Source organism: Lissotriton vulgaris, chromosome 12, assembly GCF_964263255.1.
Source record: "Lissotriton vulgaris chromosome 12, aLisVul1.2, whole genome shotgun sequence".
In the NCBI taxonomy this organism is placed as follows: Eukaryota; Metazoa; Chordata; class Amphibia; order Caudata; family Salamandridae; genus Lissotriton; species Lissotriton vulgaris.
In genome coordinates this window covers 79,563,753-79,587,408 of record NC_141700.1, presented here as the reverse complement: position 1 = coordinate 79,587,408, position 23,656 = coordinate 79,563,753, and the positions used below count along the sequence as shown (strand labels likewise).

Genomic DNA, 23,656 nt, shown 5'->3' with positions numbered 1-23,656 from the left:
CTGTCAGATCAACTCAACAATTATTTTCATCCAGTCTTCCTACCTCCTTTTACCATTTCTCTAATTCTGCAGGGGTATCTTCCTTCTGTAACACCCTCACACTTTCCATGGTGTTATCAAACAGTTCAGATTCCTCCACCCATCTGGCGGAGGAGTTCACAAACATAGCTGACATTGGGGATTGTGCTGTCTGTTTGGCTACTTGGTCTGCAAAAGCATTCCCTTCCCCCACCTCATCCACTATTGCTTTGTGCGCACTGCATTTGATGATGGCTAGTTTCTTGGGCAGGGTGAGGGCGTGCAGCAGCCGCAAAACCAAGGGACCGTTCTGTATTTTCTGGCCATGGGAAGTAAGAAAACCCCGCTCCCTCCACAGCCGCCCAAAGCTATGGGCCACGCCGAAGCCATATTGGCTGTCTGTGTAAATATTGACTTCGAGTCCCTCACTCAACTCACAGGCTCGCAGTAAGGCCATAAGTTCAGCAGCTTGGGCTGACCGGTGAGGTACTCGGAATGTTTCGACTACTGTCTTCAAAGTCGTAATTGCATATGCAGCTGTTGTTGTTCCATCTGTTAGTTTAAAACAGGACCCATCCACAAATAACTCCCCTTGAGGGTCAGATAGAGGAGTGTCACTAAGGTCAATCCTGCCCTTAGTTTCTTCTTCGGTGAGATAAATGCAATCGTGTGTGTCATTGGTAAGTTCACTCGGAGGGAGAGGTAACAATGTAGCAGGATTTAGTGTTGTACATCGAATGATCGTGATATGTGGTGCAAACAACGTCAGTTCATATCCAGTGAGTCGTGCACTTGTAAGATGCTGTGTTTTCGTTTTGTTTAGTAATGTGTCCACAGCATGCGGCACCATCACTGTCAGATTGGAATTTAGGACGAGTCCTTCCGACTGCCGGATCGCCACTGCAACAGCTGCTGTGGCCCTCAGACAGCTAGGAAGTGCTCTGGTGACATTATCCAGTGTGGCTGACAGATAAGCGCAAGGTCTTTGCTTACCACAAAAGTCCTGCGTCAACACCGAAAGTGAGCAACCGTCGACCTCATGCAGGTACAGTACAAAAGGTTTGCGGTAGTCAGGAGTGCCCAAGACTGGGGCAGAACATAAAGCAGTTTTTAAAGAGTCAAAAGAGTGCTGACATTTATCCGTCCAGGGGAGGGGTTCATGCACTTCCTTAGTAGTCAGATGCAACAGAGGTTTAGCAAGAAGAGAAAAATTAGGTATCCACTGGCGACAGTAAGAAGTAATGCCAAGAAAAGCGCGAACTTCGCGCTGCGTGCAAGGAACAGACATTTTAGCAATAGTAGCAATACGTTCAGGTGTTAGTCATCTACCCTCCTTCGATAGTAGATGACCGAGGTAGGTCACCTCCTGTCGACAGTATTGGTATTTAGACAGGGATACTTTGTTCCCTTTAGCAGCCAAATGGTGCAACAATTTAACGGTGGCTGTTTTGCAGCCTTCTTCCGTCTCCGAGGCAATAAGCAAGTCATCCACATACTGCAAAAGTACATTGCCTTCTGGCAAGTCCAGATCGTCTAGTAAGGCCTTAAGGGCTTGGCTATATATGCTCGGACTTTCAGTATAGCCTTGAGGTGCGCGACAGAAGCGGAAGCTTTGTCCAGATAACGAGAATCCGAAGATCTGTCTGCTATCAGGATGGATAGGGATGCTGAAGAAGGCGTTTTTCAGGTCTATGACCGAAAAGTACTGGGCAGTCGGCGGAATCATCATGAGCATCGTGGTGATGTCTGTCACCAATGGATACTGTGGTACCACAATTTTGTTAACAGCTCTAAGGTGGATCACAAAACGGTAAGCAGCGCCATGGCCCTGTTCACCAGAATCAGAATTTGTTTTCAAAATCGGGAGAATTGGGCTATTGCAAATATTAGCAGCCGTTTCTTCCACCACCCCTTTGTCGATCAGGTCTTGGATAATCGACAGCAAAGCCCGTTCTCCCGCTGGTGCTATTTTGTACTGCGGGATGCGCAGCATTTTCACGCCTTGTTTCAGCGTAATGTGAACCGGGGAAATATCCAACTTACCCACATCGGCATCCCCTGTTGCCCAAAGAGTTGCGGGATGCCATCAAACTCTGGGAGAAGGGGTTCATTTTTAGCAAAACATTGTTTTGTGTGGTCTGCGTAGGGTTGTATTGTTAAATAAACCCCATCAGCAGAGCAATGTATTGTCGCGTTAAGTTTCTTTAACATATCCAAGCCCAGCAGGTTCTCCCCACAATGTGAGGTCAGCAAAAGAGGAGTGTCAATAGTGGCAGGACTGATCGAGAAGGGGAGAGGTTTGGAGATGGGACTGACAACTGGGACTCCCGAGAACCCCACTGAGACATTATTTTGCCCGGACAGATCCGCCCCTTGAACCAATGATCGAGCAACAGAACTATTCATTGCTCCCATGTCAATTAGGAAATTCTCAGAAGTCCCCCATCACTTCCCCTTTTACATAAGGTCCCTTTTGATTGACCGGAATTGACACTTGGCCCCTACTCTGTCCCTGGCTGTCCTATGCTTGTACATATGCATCTTGATCTTCGTATTCGTAATCGTCATGGTAGTACTGCTTCCGTTGGTGGTTGTCGAAATGATTTCGCTCAGACTTGCCTGATCCTTCTTCTCTGCGCATATCACTCCGGTCGGGCCCGCCTCGTTCTCGACCTCGCACTGCTCCGTTCTGGGCAAGCAATAACGGACACTGCGCTTTCCAATGTCCCTCCTCTCTACAATAGGAACACTGGTTTAAACCCACAGTCGGAACCCCGCCCGTACCTCGGCCCGTACCCGCCCCTCTGGACGTGGGCCCTCTGGCTCCTCTTCCAACTCCTTGTCCCTGGACTACCTGCTGCAGCAATACCCGTGTTTTAAGGTCTTTGGCCTTCTTCTCCACTTTCTCTTTACTCTCGTCCTCCCTATGTTCATAGTACTGGGCCATACTTAAAATTACAGAAGGGGTAGAGGTAGTCCAGGTACTTTCTGCCGCCTGTAACCGTGCGGAAATTTCTGAAGCCAAATTCGTAACAAACCTGTTCAAGAACAACCTCGTTCCTCCTTCCGTAGCCAAATCCTGTCGGCTAAAATCAATGAAGACTCCCTCGAACCTAGTGAAGAAGTCGGACACACTTTCGTCCTTCTGTCGGCAAGCAGTCAATTTATCCCAGTCCACCTTTCTTGGCGGTATCAGAGTGTGCATGAAAGCTATAATTTTTTCCGGCAACGATGTTATTTCACCCTTAGGTTTATCTCCTTGTTTGCGATCCCGGTCCCACCCTCGTAACTCATACCACGTCCCCCCTAGTTCAGCGTGATCAGATTCGTGTACCTGCGGCCATATGTCGACAGGCACAAGTAGTCCAAAGAATAGCTCGACGTCCGCTAATGTCATTACGGCAGACGCCGCAGCTTCAGTCAGTTCTTTATAGTAGGCAGTGGGATTATTTTGGGGATCGGGCAGTTGGGATTTCAAAGCAAGGACCTCACTTCTTTTCCATGGAGTGTACACCCATTGCTCCTGAAACCGAGCGTCTATCTGGGCCTGTGTGATCTGTTGGTTATCATCGCGTAGTTCGGGAACCTCGGGATGATAAATAAGATGCACCTCTCGCATGGGATGCTGTGAAGTCCATAGAGGACTCTTTAAGAACATTCTGCCTCGATATTGGACCAGGGTGACTACATTCTTGTATACTTCCTCTGGCGTCATATTAAATCTATGAGTCCAGTCTCGAATATTATACAGTATCTGAGGAGCACTCCCATTATCGAAACTGACTTCCCAAGACCCAATGAGGGAATTGGACATCTGAAATACCACGTGTTGCTGCATTACCGGTTCTAAATCTTTTACCGTACTCCATATGTCAGCCACGGAATACACATCACTCCGCATCCATTTAACGGCTTGATCTGCTAATGCTTCCTTCTCACCATATGCCACAGATGATCTAGTGAATAGCCGTTTACCTTCCAACCCTCCGGATTCCCCTCTTGGAGTTTGTTCTGACATACCGGGTGTGGTGCTGGCTGATTGAGATGCCCATACGGGACTCGGGACACTCAATTGCGTGTGTGGGGATGTTAGAGTCTGTCTGGACTCAGGGACAAGTGTGGCCAGGACCCCTACAGAGGGGAATGGAGCGCCGGCATCACGTTGGGGGGTGACGGCACCTCGTTCCTCGGGTGCGGAGGCTTGCGGTGCAGCCGTTGTTTGAACGGGGACCGCAGGATATATGCGGTGCGGGGCATATGGCGGGGGAGGCCTTTTGTCTAGCAGATCCTCTATCTCGTCCTCAGTTTCATTCCGCGTTACATAGCTCTTGTCCACTTGCAGCCTAAACCGTCTATCCTCATTCTCAATACTCGTTTCTGTTCTATTCTTGTCATGTGCAATAGCTTTCTGTGTTATAGTTTGCCCTTGCTGTATCTTGAGGAGTTTTTCTGACCTAATATGTCTTCTCTTTGCCTCTTTCTGCCATTTATTGAGAGTGTCAAACATGGCCTGTCGTCTGCGTTTAGCAAAGAGACGCTCTTGTAAATACTGAATCTTTTTCTGATCAAAAGATCCAGTTTTTGGCCACTGTAGTTCCACATTATCTTTTGCATATCTCTGCCACAAGGAATTAAAAAGAAGAGGGCCAATACCGTGCTTGCAATACTTATCATGACTAGGTGTGCCTTCCGGAGGGGCCGGCTGACTTTCATCTAACCTCACGCTCTCTCGGTGTACGCAGCCAAAGCATAATTTACTAAGGCACGGCATATCCCTTTCTCTGTTGTACTCGAGCTGAAAAGGAATCGAGGATAATTGTTCAACAATAACAGAGTCAAATTTCATCAATCACAACTCTCTCATACGCATGGCCATGTTTTCATTCAAAGTCATACCCACGTTGTAAAATAAACTTTCGGTTCAACATAAAACAAAACACAGAGGTTTTATAAACGACAAAACGAAAATACCAATATCTTGCAAACAGAAGGTGGAGCCCGTCGACTCCAACCTATGGAGAACTCTTTATTCAAATATCCAAAGCTGCAAAGATCACCTTCTGACAACAGTCTTGTCCTTAGACTGCCTGGAGATAGCTACACAGGTTTCTAAACCACAGACCAACCTACAGGCCATCCGACAGTATTCATGGTTCACCTCCCGAACGATGCTGGCTAAGCCCGCTTTTGCAAGCGCCGCTCCAGATCTGTCCGAGTGCTACCCAATCTCAACTATCGGCGTTCCCGAGAACAGTCCGGCCGAGCGAGAACCGCAGTTCCCACAAAAGGCGTATTGTCTCTATCTCCAGTGTTTCCGCACAAATCAAACCAGAGGCATCTGCACGTGCAATTTCAACGTTGCAACGTCAGACCCCCTACTCAGAGTTTCTCTGTGACCATAGGTCACCAAATGCCAAGTACCAAAATCCGGAATTCGAAAACATAATCCAACACAAAACGAGACGAAACACTCACCTGGTGCACACAGGCCTGTATGCACGTTCTTCACTGCCAACTTTTGATAAGGCCAACGTGGCTGGTTCTCGGGTCACACCCGAAGGACTCCGGCGTGGGGCCACTAGCAGCTGAGGTTCTCGGGATCGGGAGAGCGGAGCAAACCCCAAATTCTCGTTGGTCTATTCTGCAACCCCCCCCGATCGGGAGCACCCCTTTCAATGTCCCGGTTGTTGTCTGAAATACAGAGGGACGACCCCAACGCGGAGTCCCGGCGGAGTCGCCAACTGAAGTACCGAAAATTATTTACCACCTCCCAATTATAATTACATACACAACCAATCCCATTCCCATTACCAATAATCAGTCAGTTGGCAGTGTAGAAGGTTCAAGCATTTATTAGAACAAACAAACTCTGCCAGAGGAGCTCCTTGCGACCTAACCCCACGAGGTCCGCCAAGAAGACTGCTGGCACACTGTCAGGACATCACATATATACAGTCGCACTTGCAGAATCATGGCCCAAGATGGAAAAATACAAGTTGGTACAGGTTGGTACAGAAAGGAAAGGCCATATATGGCAGACAAAGCGCTCTTGGTTTAGCTCATCCTAGATTAGCAAGGTCGGACGGGTGACTCCCTTCTGCCAGCTCCGAGACAGTCCGCCCCGCACCCCTCCCGGAATGTGCTTATCAGGCCTTCTCCTGCTACCTACAACCTTGACGGGCCTAACAAGCTGAAACAGCAGTTCTGCAACAGTTGGGCTATTTCTCAGGAGAATGACTTTGGTGCAAGGAATGAATGGGGTTTGCTAATGTAAGACTTCAAGCGAGGCCACAAAATGGCGTCGGTCGAGTCAAGTGAGTGTAAAATGCAGAAAGCGGTGAAAGCTAGAAACCTAAAATACTGCAATACGAATTTATGCTAATGTTTGCGTGCATATGCTAAATCATTTAGATACATCATGCTAATCTTAAGATATCGATTATAGGTGTTACATAACCGAAAATCGATTCCGGTTCCTCACAACACAGAACTAGATTATCATGAGTATGAACTTCTCCATAGCCAACAACACGATGGCAAATATTTAACTCATGTTGGCTACCTATTATTGGCATGTATTCAACTTTCCTAGAATGATTTTGGTTGCTACACAGTCCTCAGGAGTGGGTTCCCTATGGTTAGCACACATCTTACTTCTTTGGACTGATTATGCTTGATACTCAGGATGGCGAGTCGTATGCTAAGTGCTGAATAATAAGCAGGCTGTATTGCGAGTAATTGATAAACAAACTTAGTAAATCAGGTGGATGGGGTGGAGAAGCATACAACTGGAACTAGTAGGGTGGGGGTAGCCAGTTTACATCTTGGAATGTACAAGTGTTGTCACATTGTTTAGTTTTCTATGGGGGCGCACCAAAAAGAAGTCCAAAAGAGTTGTCACTGAGTATATAGAAAAGTTCTTCATTTGTTATTGTTCATTCTTTTAAAAGCAGTCACCGTGCAATTCACAACAAAATCAGCCAACGCGTTTCACTCCCTACCAGGGAGTTTCTTCAGGGCGACTAAAGTTTACACCGGTAGCGCACGCCCGGATCCTCCAAATTCGTGAAGAAAGTTATTGTCTCTCACTTCTGATGGTTACGTTTCCTAATTGCCACGTTGGTTCCGTGGTTTTAAGTTCGGGTTTATTTATTTTCACATAGAATTGTTCGTAGATCTTTCGACAAACCTCACAAAAAGGGTTGTGTGGAATCCCCTATTGGCGACGTCTTACGCTCCGGTGCTTTGAGATTCTGGTAAAGGAAGTCGTATCGCTTCCTTCTCCAACAATTATTTGTTGGTTCCAAAATTATGAACCCCGGGGGGTTATGGCTCATCAGGTGGGTGGGTCGCAAGAGACGGCCTCCTCTGGATCGACCCATAAGATAACCCAACATGGTGGCATAATGTATATGCTAATAAAACTGCAACAACTTTCTCCATCAAACTTGTGTTGTATCGGTTATTGGTGGAGTGGTGTGTTGTATGAAGAAAGGTCTGGGGTTGGGCCGATATTGGCACTGTGGCTGACGTGTTTTGGCTTCACCTTGCGTTCGTGCGGATCTGCAATCGTTCACAAGCACCCCGGGCTTCAGAGGGAAACACCCCGATGTGTTATCAGACTGTAATCTACACCTTTCGATGTTTGCGCATGTGCGGGGCCACACTCACCACTTCTGTGTTTACATGTCTCTCTGTCTCGCTGTCACTCTCTCTGTAGACACTTACAGACACGCACACGTACACAAGACACAGATGCACACGCATACAGACATGCACACACGTACACACATTTACCTACAGACACACGCACACACATACAGATGCACACACACTTACAGACACACAGGTACAAGCACACGTCTATGCACAGAGTGTAATGTTATTTGTTATCTTGTCAAATATGGGGAGGGGTCATGACTTAAGAGATGCCCTCCTACCCTCCCTCAACAATGGTAGTGGAGAGACTGCAAAACAGCATCTTTCTGGTGTCACTTTTGCTGAACTGCAGCGATGAGCCCGAATTCGTCGTTTGTACCTTAGTAAAGAATGAATGAATGTATGTTTGTGTGTATAAATATATATATACCCAGACATATTTCATCCGTCATTATTTGTAATGACCTTTTTCTGTATAGTGCTCAAACGCCATGGATGCCTCCTCCGCGCTTTATGAACACATGTAAATATATTATATATATATACGTTTATTGCACACTGAACTGGAAGTCGATCATATGCGGGCTGGAATATTTGGAATCTTGATAGTGACTTGTAATGTGACTCACACTCAGGCCGTGCACAACGGTGACCGGAAGCTAAACTCAGTGTAACTCTTATCTGTATTAAACCGAAACGCCAGTCCTGCTCCACTGGCTGCTGAGACGATGGAGAACCTAGGGCTGCCTTCTGTGTTGGGCCCCTGGTGGGGACCGCGGATCCTTGGGCCCCGTGACATGGCTTTATGTAGAGATCAGTCCTTTGGGAGAGCGCCCTCAGATAGCGGCGGGACTATAACGAAGATGGCAATGTGCTGCACCGTCAGAGCATCGACTCACCGTGCAAGATGGCTCCTTAGGCATGTGGGACAGCGACGGGCTGCCTGCTTTGGATCGCCCGTAAGAATACCCACCATAAACGTCATACGTGTGTTGTATGAAAATAAACCTGCAGCAGTTCTTTTCCACAAACACGTCTCCAGAGTATCATTTGGGTGGGAATTGTGTTATGTGTAAGCGGGCGGGAGTGAATGACGGTGGGGGCACTATGCCTTTATGTAGAGATCATTCCTTTTGGAGAGCGCCCTCAGATAGCTCAGATCCACTGAGGACTGCAGTGACTCTGGGTCCCTTAATAACAATCACCCGACCCACCACCGATGGTTGTTTCAAGAATCAATGGTGCCTCCTAAATCAGGCTCTGCGATTCCGGGAATTATAACAGCAACATGTCGACAGCAGCGTCTGTCTGCAGCAAAGAGGGCCATGCTGTTAGTTCACACACTGAGTGTCCTCTGAGAATAAACCTCACTTCCTGTAATGGACAATGTTAGTTTGCACTGAGAATGCAGATGGCTTGTTAGGAGAGAAAGAGGGTTTGCTTTCACTTTGCATGAACCTGTGTGTGTAAAGCCTGCCTAGGCATTAATAAACCATCACCGTGGCCCATCTATACCCAGGACCACTGAAATTATGCGATTTCGAGGCCGTGGACGTTCCCGCATTACTATGGGCTTGACGTATTTACCACATAATTGATCATTTGCTACCTAATCTGAAGATTGCTGATAACAAGGTGTTTGTGGATCAAAAGTTACAAAAACACATTGCAACGCATGCTGTGGGATTGAGGAAGGCCCTTAGCAAAGCTTTACTTGCCACCTTTCTGTTGCTTATTGCTATATTTGGGTTCTAAACTGGTATCAAGGAGGTGCAACCAATGCCCAGCCAGTGTTAAGTGTAAACATGTCAAAATAATTAAATAACACTATCACCAAATGTGCTGCAGTATTACGCCGCATAATTTGCCCTTTCTTGGAAAAAAAAAATACTCGTCCTGTCGCATAATTTGGCCCTCCCCTGCCGCATAATTCTAGCAGCCCTAGTTATGGCACATTCCAAAAAGGTGCAGTGCAAAAACATCTTTACAAACAAGCTGACATACATATGTCACATGCAGAAGTGGGAAATATTTCAAGCAAATAAAGAATCAGTGACAAAAAAAACAAGCATTTGCAATGCAATAGGTCTCACAATTACTCAAGTGTAAGCTATTGGCATTGTAAATGACAATGACATTTATTTATATTTTAAAAACAAAAATAAAAGGCATTATTTGCAATGTCAATAGCTCAAACTTGTGTAAATGCAAGACCTTTTGCATTGCAAATGCTTGTTTAATTTGTCACTAGTGAATGGTGTCGCAGTACAACATGAGGTTATAGTATCAGAACTCGTATTAGCAAATGACATGCGCCACTTAAGGTGGAGTAAAATAGCTGACATCCCCGAAATCCTAGCTGAAATTAAAGGGGATGTAACCAACGCCATAGCTGCACTGGAATTCAATAATGCTGGAGTAGTCTCTCACTCCTTCGTGTCTGAGGTCCATACAATTCTTTTTGATCGACTAAAAGCCAAATTCTGCAAGCCTAGTGCGGGCAAGAGCAAAAAGGGCAAAAGAAGTCAAGACTGTTGGTACAACGAGAATTGTAGAAATGCACGGACTAGCCTAGGCAAAGCCCTAAGAACAGGAGAAATGACCAAAGTAAGGGAAGCACGGGGAAGGTACAGGAAGATCCAGGCTGAGGCAAAAAAATCCTGGGAGGAGGCTAAGTAACAGAAACTTAAGGAAGCCTGTGTGGCCAAAAACCCCAAACAGTTCTGGGACATATTTAAATGGGGCAGTGGTGTTTGCCTGGACTGCCCCCAGAATAATGTGCCCCAGCATGCCTGGGTTGATTACTTTAAACCGCAGTATGCCACGACTAGTGATGAAGAGTCCCAGGGCTTATATGAGTATACTCACTACAATGCAGAGGTTTTCACCCCGGCAGACGTAGATAGAGCATTAGACATAGTATCGAGGGGTAGAGCACCGGGAATGGACTGCATCCCGGCCGACCTCTTTGTAAACGACAGAGAATCATGGCGATTATACATTGCCCATATTGCAAACGCTATAGCCCAGGGAGCCTGAGTCCCCCCATCATGGAAGGGGGCAGAAAATATCCCAGTGTTTAAAAAGGGAGATAAGTCGGAAGCAGGGAACTTAAGGCCAATCAGCCTACTAGACTCAGTGCAGAAGATTGTTGGTAGAATGGTCTTATCTAAGGTTCAGGCCTGGATTGATGATAACGACATTATGAGTCCAATGCAGGCTGGCTTCTGTTGCCTAACCAGTACGGTCGACCAACTCTTCCGTTTTATCAATCTGTATTGGAGGACAGTGGTACTGGGAAAAGGGGCTTTGCATGCTCCTTCGTTGATCTAAAGGCAGCTTTTGACCAAGTTCCGCGTAGGAAATGATGGCAGGTTTTGGTCGAGTTGGGGTTGGCCCCGGAGCTGTTGTCACTTATCGTTCAGCTTCATGAGGATAATTTTGCCCGGGTACAGTGGGGGGTACGGGGAGAGGTTACGGATGCCTTTCCCGTTGGGAGGGGCGTGCGGCAGGGATGCGTCTTGGCGCCGACCCTGTTCTCACTTTTTGTCAATGGGGCGGCTGACTATCTCTCCTTAACCCCCACGGATGCTCCGGTGCTGGCAGGCACTAGAATCCCTATCCTCATGTTTGCGGATGATACGTTGATTATATCAAAGACTCCGAGTGGTCTCCAAAAGGCCCTTCACCGTTTTGAAGAATTTTGCCACCTACGCGGCCGGGAGATAAATGCTGCCAAGACCAAGTTCATGTCTTTTAACGATAACAAACCATATAGACGCAGCGTGTATATGAACAATTCTCCCCTGGAAAAGGTTGAATCGTTCACATATTTGGGCGTTACCTTACAGAAGGACATGCGTTGGAAGAGCCGACCGGGCTGTTTTGACGCATAGACAGCAAGCTGGTATCCTTCTAGGGAAATCTAAAACCTCCATAACTAAACCAATCAGCCAGTATTAGCTATCTACGAGATGAAGGTGCTGAGTTCAACTTTATATGGAGCAGAGTTGTGGGGACTTGAAAACTTACATTGCTTGACTGTGTTGGAAAATGCCTTTCTATGTAAAGTGACTAGCCTCCCCAAAAGTAACCCCTTAGGGCCTTTATTCTTGGACCTTGGAAAAAAACCCTTGGTATACCTAGCAAATCTTTGCCCATTATTATACTGGCGCAGGCTATAGTGTACTGAGGAATTATCACACTACGCCGAGGGTCTCATGGATGTCATAAAAGCCAACTCCTTTCATAAAATAAAATGGCTGAAGGACATCCGATCTTTGTTAGCGAAGTTGGGGATGCTACAACTCTGGGAAGGCCCCATAAATGCAAAGTTCCCATCCAAGAAAATCCTGAAAGAAAGATATTGGGAATTTGTATATACGGTAATGAGCCAACAAGGTCTTTCCACCCACCTTGCTGGTCGATTTCTTGACTATAAGTCCTGCCCACAACTTGAGAAATATTGGGATCTGATCGAGAAATCACACGACCGCAAATTATATTTCCAACTCAGGGCGGGTGCTCCCCCAACACGAGAATTTACCTCAAAATGGGAGGGGGGATTAACAATGATAAATGTAGCAAGTGTTTGATCCATCGTGAAACAGTGGCTCACATTATGTTTGCATGCCCACTATATGCTGCTCCAAGGAACATGTGGATAAAGCCTATCTGCAAGCTGATTGGCATTAGAAGCCATGCTACAGCCCTGCGGATTTTGAGTACTGACCCGTCCCGTCCCGCAGCGAAGGACTGAGTGTTTATGCATTTTCTGGCGATATGATGTTTCGATGCTATTGTACTCCTGCCAATCGGAACAATGCTATGTCTCCTTTGCTAATTTTGATATTGTCTCCAGATCAGGAGCCATATTTTATTGCACAATGAAATGATGACTGTTTTTATATATCTCATAGTGGGAGATTCACTGTTTTTAATAATCGATTCGATAGTCATAAGTAGGATTTAATTGCATCTTCAATATTTATTATCTGGTTTTATATGTAAAAGTTGTTTTTATGCTGCACTTTTATGACTTAACTGTCGAATAAAGTTTATGAATCGAATCGTTTTCTAGCCTTAACAGAGACCTCACCTACACAGAAAAAGACGGTGCAATGGAGATGTCTGACTGTTTCAGCATTGGTGATCTGCTTTCTCCTTCTCGCTACACTGAGTGCCCTTATAATAATGTGTAAGTGGGATGACATATTTGAATACTTTCACAAGGCTGGAAAGAACTGACCTTCCCAAAAGGTCCTTTGAAGCGATTCTAGGGATGGGCACATTTTATTACATGTTTTGGCCCGCCCAATTTACCATTTAGGTCACCCTACCAATGCCCTCATTTTGAGCTTATTCTCTAACAAGTGTGTACTATTTTCATGGGAAAGGAACACTGGAAACAGAACGGCCTAGGCGGTGCACAGCCAAATTAACTTAAAATATAGGCCAAACTTTCAAGGAACTCACACTCACTACTCCAATTTTTCTAGATTCACTAATGACTGCCAGACTCCAGCAAACTGAGCAGAAGATGGCACAACTAAAGATCAATCACAGCCGGGCACTCGTGTACATCGGTTGCAAAGACAAATCATATGACAGTGATTGTGAACGTAAGTATTCTGGAATGGACCTGTTACTGTGCCAGAGTTGTTCTGGGAGCTGAACGCTTGTTGGAAAGGATTACAATGTCATACTCATATTGCACTGAGGGAGCAAGCAAAGTTAGCCAGGGGTTGGGATTATCCATAAAAAGACCTTGGACCACTTGATAACTTTTCCAAATATATTGCATAAAACCTTTAAGCTTTGAAGAAGAACTCATGACATAATCTAAGGTTATGGCACACTACCCAAGGGCATTGTTCTACGCAACTGCACATTTTGCACATTTCTTAAAATAAAATAAAATGTGTGTGCCTCCTCCCCCAGGGCTGTATTCAATCCTGCTTGAGCTGAGGGTCCCTCAGGATTTACTGAGATATCCATGAGGTGAGATGATAGGCAACCTTAACACCACACAACAGTTTGAGCAGAAAGCAGGAGGTGGTGGATTTACAATAAATACTGTTTGATCAGTTAATAAACAAACGTAACTCGACTTTGAAGGCAGGAGGGTTGGATCAGAAATTGTGCGAGATGGTTAATAAGACACAGGCACAGTTTATAAGGGCAGGTTGAAGTCCATCCTCTGTTGCCTAGGTGGGGAGGCTAATAGAATGACAATCACAACACACCTGGTTAACATTCTTAAGTGTCAAATATGAGCATGGGCCCACAATGATATAATAAGATATGCAAATAAATCAATAAGAATGATACTCAATAGGCCAGTTTGGAAAGCATGCTTGGAATCCCACATGGGCCCTGTTTGCAAGGATTCTGGATTTTATTTTGGGGTAACTAAGGGTTGGAAGCTCTCATTCAGGGATTTCGAGATTTTACCCCTGAATGGAGAATAACCACCTAGAAAAGAAAAATAATGTTTGCTTTTCCATGCAGCTGTTCCTGATTTCAGGAAGAGAACTGTTGACATTTTTCACCTGAACAGATAAGGTTTAAAGTGTCTATGGAAGGGCCTGTGGAATTGGTGGTGTGGTGGGGACGATGTCTGCGGCCAGGGCTGAAGCAGACTGAGGAAATATTGTCTGCTCCTCCTGTGGCTATGAAGAGGTTCTCAGCAGTCATACTGTGCTCTGCAACCAGTCCCTGTCCTTGTTCCTGTAGAGTTTTAATGAGTATGGATCTGGGGTGCTTTGTTTGGTGCAGCAAGGGTGTGTTGCTGCTTTGTTGGACACTTACCGGCGGACTTCTTGCCTGAATCTAATCCCACTTCTCGCGGCCCCCGCTTCGCGGGCGCCGCTCGTGCAGACATTTATGTGGGTGTGCAGTTTGGACTACCTACACCAGAGGCAGTGCGGAACCTAGCCCAGAGACTACCTTACAGACGCCCACCGGAACTGCGAGGACCAGCGTGCTGCGCGGCTGGGATCTGCCGCAGCTGGTTCTCTTCCTGCCCCTTCCCTCATCTACTATTTAGTCCTACGTTCCACCGCGCACGCGGGACCCGCACGGGTGAGCGCCGGGCTAAGCCCGGGCAAAGGGCGGGCCGTCTAAGGACGTTTAAGGCCATGCCGCGCAACCCCCTAACATCTCTGGTGTTTGCTAACATCATTCTGGCACTTAGAACCTGTGTTTATTCATTGCTTGAGAACACATAACATATTGTAATTGTGTGATATCTACTGCAAATTGTTGGCAGGCACCAGTTGTAAGTAACTATGTCCTTACGGGCCGGAAAAAACTATAAAATCACTCTAGCTACTTCAAATGGGGTGGCTACTGGAACCCTTGACCATTTTTTCAAAAGAGTTTCTAACGTGCTCGAAAAGGAAATTGCTGATGTGGAGAAGCATCTTTCTCTAGATTTAATAACGGGGAAGCGATCTTCTTTGGGGCAAATAGGGACTGTGGCTTCCCCGGTGTCTACAAACCACACAGTGGAGGAAATTAGGTTGGTGGATGTAGAGGATGCCGAGGTTATCGGAGAAGAGTTGGGTGATTCTAATAGTGTTCCATTTCTGTTGAGCCTGTCCAACAGTAGTGATGATGCTGATCTATCTAACTTTCTTAGACTGTCTATTTCACCTCCCCTCAATATGAGTCAGAGAACACCACCTAAGATTAAAATTGCCAAAAAAGAGGGGGTGGTCCTTTAAAAACTCGGCAAGCTAAAGTACAAAAGAGGAATTCGACTTCGATAGTATCAGACGCTGCTCAATCGCTAATCCCTCCTAGGGCTCCCGTAATATCTACTTATCGCCCACACTCTCCTACTGATGAGGGCGGCTTCCTGGGAAAAATTGAAATTTTGTTGAAATCCCTGATATTGCCTCTCTTAGAGAGAACCAGGATGATCAATACACAGTTAGATCTGATTGACAAAAAAGTTGAAGGGAATACACTCTTATTAGCCGATCTGGCAAAGGGTCTGAGCAGTAGAAACCCTCCAGCAAACCCTGTAACGGTGATGCCGCCCACAAAACAATGTCCTCCCTGTCCTACTGTCCCCATAAATGCTAATCATGTAGGAAAAAAGCTAATTCGTAAATCACCCAAAAAAGCACAGACATCTTCGGTATCACAGAAGACGTCTGCTCCTAAAGTAGCATCAGTACGAAAAGAGAGCTCTCAAGGGGGTGATAACACGAATCCGGGGGTAAAAAAATGGAACACCAACAAAGTAAGGCTGATAAGGAAAATGGGGCAAAGGACCCACAAAATATATACAGACAATTAAATAGAAGAGTAGACCTACCGCCAGAATCCGCCCCTTATGCTGTCATTATGGCAGGAGTCCCTGAGCTCCCTCTGGGTACTAAGGAAGACCACCGAGTCTTAAGAAATAAAGTAGTATATTGGGTGCGTAACAATAGACCTTTGCCTGCCCACATTAACGGAGAAAGCCTAAGTGTTAGGCGTGCAACCTGGGTCGGTTCACGTCTAAAAGATAGGAAGAGGGAGGTAGTCTTTATAAATTTTAAAGATCATAGAGCTGTGAGGCATATTGGGGACTGGTATGATGCGAGAGGTACTGATTCCATCTCTACACATTATGTTAGTTATTTCTACCCGCAGACGTCAGCCCCTTATCCCAAAGAATGTCTATTAGGAATGCATTCTTTAAAAAGGCCTGGAATAGAATATCATGGACGTAATCAAACATTTTTTACCCACCAAAAAATATCTATTGATTCCTATCCTAGACCGATTTACCCTCCAAATGTAAATTCGAACTCTGAAAATAACTACTTGCTGGGTAATAGAGGTGGTGCACTAAGCGCCTATAATATACCAAACCACAATCGGTTCGATTTTCTTTCGAGTCTTGAATTTGTTGATTGACTCGACAAGGATATTCCTCCCATTAACATGTTAGGAATACAGGAGAACTTTGATATAATTAATAAGAATCCAGAAGAGCAGAGGCTATTGCAGGGTAAGGTGGACATTAACCTAATAGAAACTATGTCCGTAGAGATTAATAGCCCTAACAAAGGGGAAGGCTATAAGATTAATAGCAACCTCGAACAAAAGATGGGGAAAAAATCCGGGGAAGCCAGTTCCCTGATACCTAGAAGGGAACTGGGCAACATGTTCCTGGGCGATCCCGTAGTGACTCAGAATAGGGAATCCTGCAGCTTTTTGTTTTGGAACGTGGCAGGTCTGAAACAGAAAATTAAAAACCCCTCTTGGGAAAGTGCTATAAATAGTCACGATATTTTGGCTTTGCAAGAAACTTGGTCAATTGACCCAGTACATATAAACGGTTATAAAAGTTTCTTCACTCCAGCAGTGGGGGGCACACATGGGAGAGCAAAGGGTGGGCTGCTTATGTTCCTCTCCAATCAGCTTAAGTATGATCGGGTACTCTTTTCATCAAAGTGTAGCTATTATCAGACAGTAACGATAGATAGCAGGAAGGCAGCTAGATTTATTGTCATAAACTTTTACAACAATATCCCGAATAATGATATTCCCAGCACTTTAAAAATGCTGAGTGATCAAATACAACATGAAATAGATAGCAATAAAAGGGAAGTAACAATTCTCTGGGGGGGGGGGGGATTTTAATTGTCCACTTTGCAAAAAGGGGCAACAAGGGATCTGTGGTTTAATGTTAGAACAGGACATTAACCTTACACATTTTGATCATTCCATGATCGGGGACTTATTAAATGAAATACTGTTCACCTATGATTTGGGATATGTAAATGAAATTGCCCAAAAACCATCTCACTTTCTCCCGACCTTTATTGGCAGAGGAGCACTGACTACTATTGACTTTATTATTTCTTCAAATAGTTATGGCCGCAAGATTAAGAGGCTCAAGACCCTAGACTTGCCATTGAGCGACCATCGGCCCCAAATAATGGAGATTGAAAACCCATTCTGGGAGCAGTATAATGATGGGTCCCTTATGCGCGCAGTCCCAGATGTGACGCTTGGGAGGCAAAATGGTTATACACTTAAATGGAGTAAGCTGGTCCCAGAGAAATTCTTAGACAAACTATTGAAAAACTGTTTAGATAGCTTGATGATTTGCCTGGGTGAACATTCTGACAGTGAGCGGATAATGGAACATTTTTACATTATAGCATCTTCTATTAGAGATAGTCTGTGGGTGGAGTCAAAGAAACGGGCCAAAGGCAACAGGAGATGGTTTGAAAACGCATGTACAAGGGCACTTACTGACCTGAAATATGCCATTCATATGACACCTCAAGACCCTTTACTAATAAGGGGTTTAAGGAAAACATATAACGAGGCATTAAAAAATAGGAAAAATGCTATAAAAAGGGAGGCCTGGGAAGTCCTATGTGCAGCGTCGCAGTCCAAAGATCCATCTGCGTTTTGGAGGGCCGTGAATGCCCCCTTCCTTTACGACAATACCAAAGCGCGTTTGGAAATTGCGATCACGGAGGACGATTGGGTCGAACATTTTTCTAATCTTTATAGCTGCCTAGATGAAACATCCAAAATTAGTTTTAACACACTGTGTGACAAAGGGGTACGGGCCCAGAAGCTGGTGGTAACACTGGACGAAGTTATGATGAGCCTGAAAGCAACAAAGGGGGGAAAGGCTGCAGGCCCAGATGGGATCCCAGCAGATTTGTTTAAAGCAAACAGTGAGATTTGGGGCCCCATGCTGGTACCGCTCTTTAATGCTGCGCTAGCGAGGGGATTAAATCCCTCATGGTTCACCTCGATCATTGTCCCAATATACAAGAAGGGTGATAGACAAAATTTTGCTTGTTATAGGCCAATCGCCCTTCTAGATTCATCTATAAAGATCCTTGGCAGAATTATCCTAGTTAGACTCCAAAATTGGGTCAAGGATAATGGGATAATAAGTGACCTGCAATTTGGATTCCAGAAGGGCATAGGAACAATTGAACAGGGTTTACATTTATTTATTGTTCATCAAAAATACACCAGGGTAAAGGGTGAACGCCTATACCTTACGTTTGTCGATCTCACATCGGGTTTTGACTGTGTGTCCCATAGTAAACTATGGGCATTATTAGAAAGGTTGGGTGCTTTTTACGGGAATTGTACTCAGGGGCGACAGCATCGGTTCGTTATGGAAAGGGGGGTGAATGTACCAGATCATTTGGGATAGGACGTGGGGTACGCCAGGGGTGCGTCCTTGCTCCATTTTTATTCTTGGGCTATGTAAACGGACTTGAGCTTCGTCTGTTGCAAGAGTGCAGGGATATGCCTAGGATTAGTAAAAGATCAATCCCTGCACTCTTGTATGCGGACGATGCGGTTCTAATGGCCCGGACCCCCCTGGCCCTACAGAACCTGATAACATCCTTTGATAAGTTCATGTTGAGTATGGATCTAAACATTAATTGTAGTAAAACCTTTTCCATGAACTGTGGTACACAAACTAGGAAACAAATGAAAACGGTGTCGATAAATAATATTCCCCTGGAAAACACTTCCACTTTCCCTTACCTGGGCATCCTGTTTCATGAGACTGGCTCTTGGACAAGTGCTGTAAAGGCTAGAACTCTCTTGTTTTCAAAAACAATAATGGCCCTAAAGACCTTTATAAAAAAGTTGGGTAAGAAACCAATAAGAGAAGTCTTAACTATTTATAATGCTACGTGTTTACCAGTGACTCTGTATGGATCGGGACTTTGGGGGAATACTAACATAAAATCAATACAAATAGCCGAAAATAAGTTCATGAGGCATATTCTGACAATACCAGAAAGTGTTGCGACCTATATTTGCCACACTGAACTTGGGAAACCGTGCATTACAGATATAATCAGAACTCAGTCCATCCTTCTGTGGCACAGGGTATGGACAACAAATGAGTGTGCCGTAAATCGGGCTGTTTTGTGGGACGTCCTAAAACTAGAAAATGTGAGTAGATTAAAATGGCTAGAATATGTCAAGTGTTTTCTCATAGAAATCGATTGCCAACAATATTATGATGATCCTCCCACAATGGAAAATATATCCAGAAAGTTGCTGAAAAAATTGTGTATGGAACATCTTGAGGAGAAAAGAAGGTTAGAGGAAGTAAAGAAAAAGACGGTTACCTCGCATCAGCTGTTATTAACTGGCGATAAAGTACAGCCGTATTTAACTCTGCCTATGTCTAATTATGATAGATTTCTCTTGACACGTTTCAGATGAAATATTGTTTTTAGACTTCTGACTTTCCCAGAAATTAATTTGTGGTTGCATGATCTGCCTACGTGTCCATGTGATGAATCCTCGTGCCAATCTGACATCCATGTTTTATTTTTTTGTAAATTTTAACTTATTATCCCAATCCTCAAAGAAAGGAATTTAAATAGATGTCGCCCAGCATTTTTAGAGTTGCAAAGAATGGACACAGTTTTAGTTGTTACAGTAGTCTTAGAATTTTTTAGACATGTTTTTAAATTGCGGAAATGAATTGGTCTGGATGAACTTTAATTGTTTTCTTTTTATACTTCTGTGTAATTGAAATTTCATGTGGTTGCTTTTATGGTTATTATCTATTAACCGAATAAAGTACTTTTTGAACTTTGAGTATGGATCTGCTCCTGTTGAATCTGGCTGGTTGCTCCGTGCTGGGAATTACTGGGCATAGAGACACCAATGTAGTCGTAATGGCCGAGATATTAAGCCAGCATAGGTAACTCTCCCTTTGGGATACTGCAACTTACAATCAGGGCCAAAGTATTATCAATCAAATGGCTGCAGGCAGAAGTAGCCACAACACACCAGATATCAAATTAAGCACTACACAAAATACTGAATACCAAGTGTTAGAAAGAAAATGATTCCAGTCACAAGGTTTCTACAGTGTACATGCACAGAGAACCAAGATCTAGGGAAACAAGGCAGTGAATACACAAAAAACAAAAGAAAAGAATGGAATGAGAAGGTTGTTAATAGGGGGTGGTGAATTGACAGTCGAAGAAATAAATGAATTTGGAAAGGTGTGAGAAGTGAAGATTGAAGTGGAGTAGTATGAAAGGCAATTGAGGAATAAGATATCAGCAGGTGGATGATGAGTTTCTAAATTAATACTATGTACGCTCTTTAACAATGTCCTATGCTTTCTTTGACAGAATATTTTACTAAGAGTTGCCCAAAGGACTGGTTGCAGAACAACAGCCATTGTTATTATTTTTCTGTGGTAGAGTCATGGCATGAAAAAAGTAGGGCGAACTGCATATTGAATGAGTCATTTTTGGTGAGCATCTTAGATCGACAAGAACAGGTGAGTGTTAGCACTTTACATGGTCTCTGTGTCATGCCCCACACTTTTAAATAATCTGGTATTTCCATTTACCACTGAAGAATAGGCAGGGTTAGGTCAGCCTCACTCTATACAATCACCAATTCTACAAGTGTACCCTATCAGATAAGGTACAGATAGCAAAGTCATTTCTGGACCTTCCTAGATGAACAGCCAGTTGCGCCCCTGATTCTCCACTCCAGAGAAAGACACATTCTCTTGGAGTGCCCACTACAAGAAAGTGCTACTCTTGGAATTATGTCATTCCACTTGGCTCAAATATCACAGTTCCTTTGAAACAAAAGAAGTGCCACCTATATGGCAATCTTGTACACTAATTCAGAGGGATAGTTGTCAATCAATCTGTATAAATTGTCAAGTTCCTGGATATATAAGATATTACTGGCCGGTGTCAACAGCCCAAAGGACCTTGATGGAAGTCATTGTATAATGTTGATTTCCCATGCAAATCAAGTTAAAAGGTGAAGCAGATGTTTCATTCTGCTCTGTAAATGATGCCCTAAGCTGACCATCACCAGCTGGCATCTCCTTAGCTGCCTATCGTGAGACATGACCAAGATGGGAGACCAACTACCGCAACTTCTCTGTGCTTACTTCAGTAAATCCTTAAAAGTTTAATTTTTATTGGCAATCCCTATACACAAAAAATAGCAATGCAGTATTATTGGTAGTGCCTTCAAGTTAGGAGTAAGTTTGCAGGAAGGTCATGTCAGAAAACCAGAAAAGAATCTCCCTGTTATCTTAAGACTACATACTATAGGTTCATTTGGAGTGGTCCATCTGTCTCTCTGCTATTCCTGGACAAAAATTAGTTTGTCACTCATTTGCCAGGTGCCATATTCTTTTTTTTTTTTAACATAAGATTTTATTCAAAGAAAGCAAAGTCAATAAATCAGTCACATATAGAAAGCATATATCTGAATCCAGTTACATCGTAGTCACATTTATAACATGGGAAGCATTTCAAGAATTGGGTCCAGTCCGGGACATTGCCAGTTCAAGCATTGGAGAGTCACACAGTTGACCCCGGAACTAATTCCAGTGTCCCCATTTCCTATCCCATTTTGTGGGGCAACCTCTAATTTTGTACACAGTTTTTTCAGCAAGCATGCAGCGATCCAGCTCAGCTAGCCAACCCACCACCAGTGGCCTCTCCGGGGAGCCCCACTTTATAGCAATGGAGCGTTTGGCCAACAGGAAGGCTAGCGCTGCCCACTGCAGTTCCAATTCATTCAGGTCTGTGGCCCCCCATATGTTAAGGATACTCTCTTTTGGGGATAGCGGAATCGGCTTGCCCAAAGACGCCCTCTTTTTACGTAAGACTTCCTCCCAAAATTGTTGCACCCTCGGGCAGTCCCATAGGACGTGATAGAAGGTGCCCGGCTGGCCACACCCTCTGAGACATAATGTGTCAGGGCGCCTGTCAATTTTAGCTAGTGTGAGAGCAGACATGTATGCATCGATGTAGGACTTTCAGTTGGATTAGTCAGAGTCTATGGTTGATGGCCGACTCCCTATTTATTTATTTATTTTTTTATTTTATAGCACTTATAGGGCGCGCAGCTACCCACAAAGGGTTTCCCGGCGCCAGAATTAGCAAAGCACAAAACACAACTAGAGAGAGAACAAACCAAAGGCAATTATTTGTCGAACAACCAGGCTTTTACGCTTTTCCTGAATCTCATATAATTTTCTTCCTTGCGTATATGAATGGGCAATGTGTTCCAAAGAGTTGGACCCAAATATGAAAAGGATCTCCCGCCCATTCTAGCCCGTTTGTACCTTGGCACCGCGAAGTTCGCTGATGTACATGAACGGAGACTGCGATTGGGGAGGTAAGGCTTGGCAAGGTCTTGTAGATACTTGGGGGCAGTACCAGCTTTGATTTTGAACAGATAGCTCAGGGTTTTAAAGCGAATCCGGTTTTCAACCCTGAGCCAATGCAGGTCCCTAAGATGTTTGGTGATCCTGGCGGATCTGGGGATTCTGCAAAGCAGTCTGGCAGCAGCGTTTTGCACGAGTTGCAAGCGTCTTATTACTGCTTTGTTTGAGCCCAGGTACAGGATGTTACCGAAAGCAAGCCGAGATGTCACTAAGGCATTGACTACGGTCTTCTGGGTGGTAGGTGGTAACATCCAGACAATTTTGCGTAGCCATCTAAGAATGGTAAAGCATATGCCTGCCACTTTGTTGGCTTGCTGTGTCATAGATAAACTGTCATCTAATGATGACCCCAAGGTTTCTGACCTGAGAAGCTGGTGGCGGGAGCTTACCTAACGACGTCGGCCAATGGGGATCGCTCCAAAGATCTTTACTATTCCCTAGGAGAAGGATCTCTGTTTTCTCTCCATTCAATTTAAGTTGGTTAGCCGACATCCAACTAAATATTTCGTGAAGGCCTATTTTTAGTGCAGATGGAGCAAACGGGTCAGATTTAGAAAGTGAAAACAGAATTTGAGAATCGTCTGCATAGGTCATTAAGACGAGACCGAAATTTTCTGCAAGGTTGGCCAGTGGTCGTAGGTACAAGTTAAAAAATAGCGGGCTTAGGATAGATCCCTGTGGTACACCATGGGGAGAGTAGAATACATCAGAACATGCCTCAGAAGAGGTGATCTGGAAGGTGCGGAGGGATAA

General features: G+C 44.7%; 1 protein-coding gene across 2 annotated transcripts in view; it reads left to right on the top strand.

The window, feature by feature from the left end:
* The window catches only part of LOC147673373 (natural killer cells antigen CD94-like), an 88,569-nt gene that overhangs the window by 40,042 nt on the left and 24,871 nt on the right, over window positions 1–23,656 (top strand). Inside the window, exons 3-5 of one of the 2 annotated variants that reach the window (XM_086946348.1) lie at window positions 12,758–12,874; window positions 13,176–13,298; window positions 20,829–20,980. In XM_086946348.1, the coding sequence (XP_086802474.1) occupies window positions 12,758–12,874; window positions 13,176–13,298; window positions 20,829–20,980 (392 nt within the window). The remainder of the gene's footprint in view (window positions 1–12,757; window positions 12,875–13,175; window positions 13,299–20,828; window positions 20,981–23,656) is intronic. The other variant, XM_086946349.1, reaches the window with a different exon arrangement.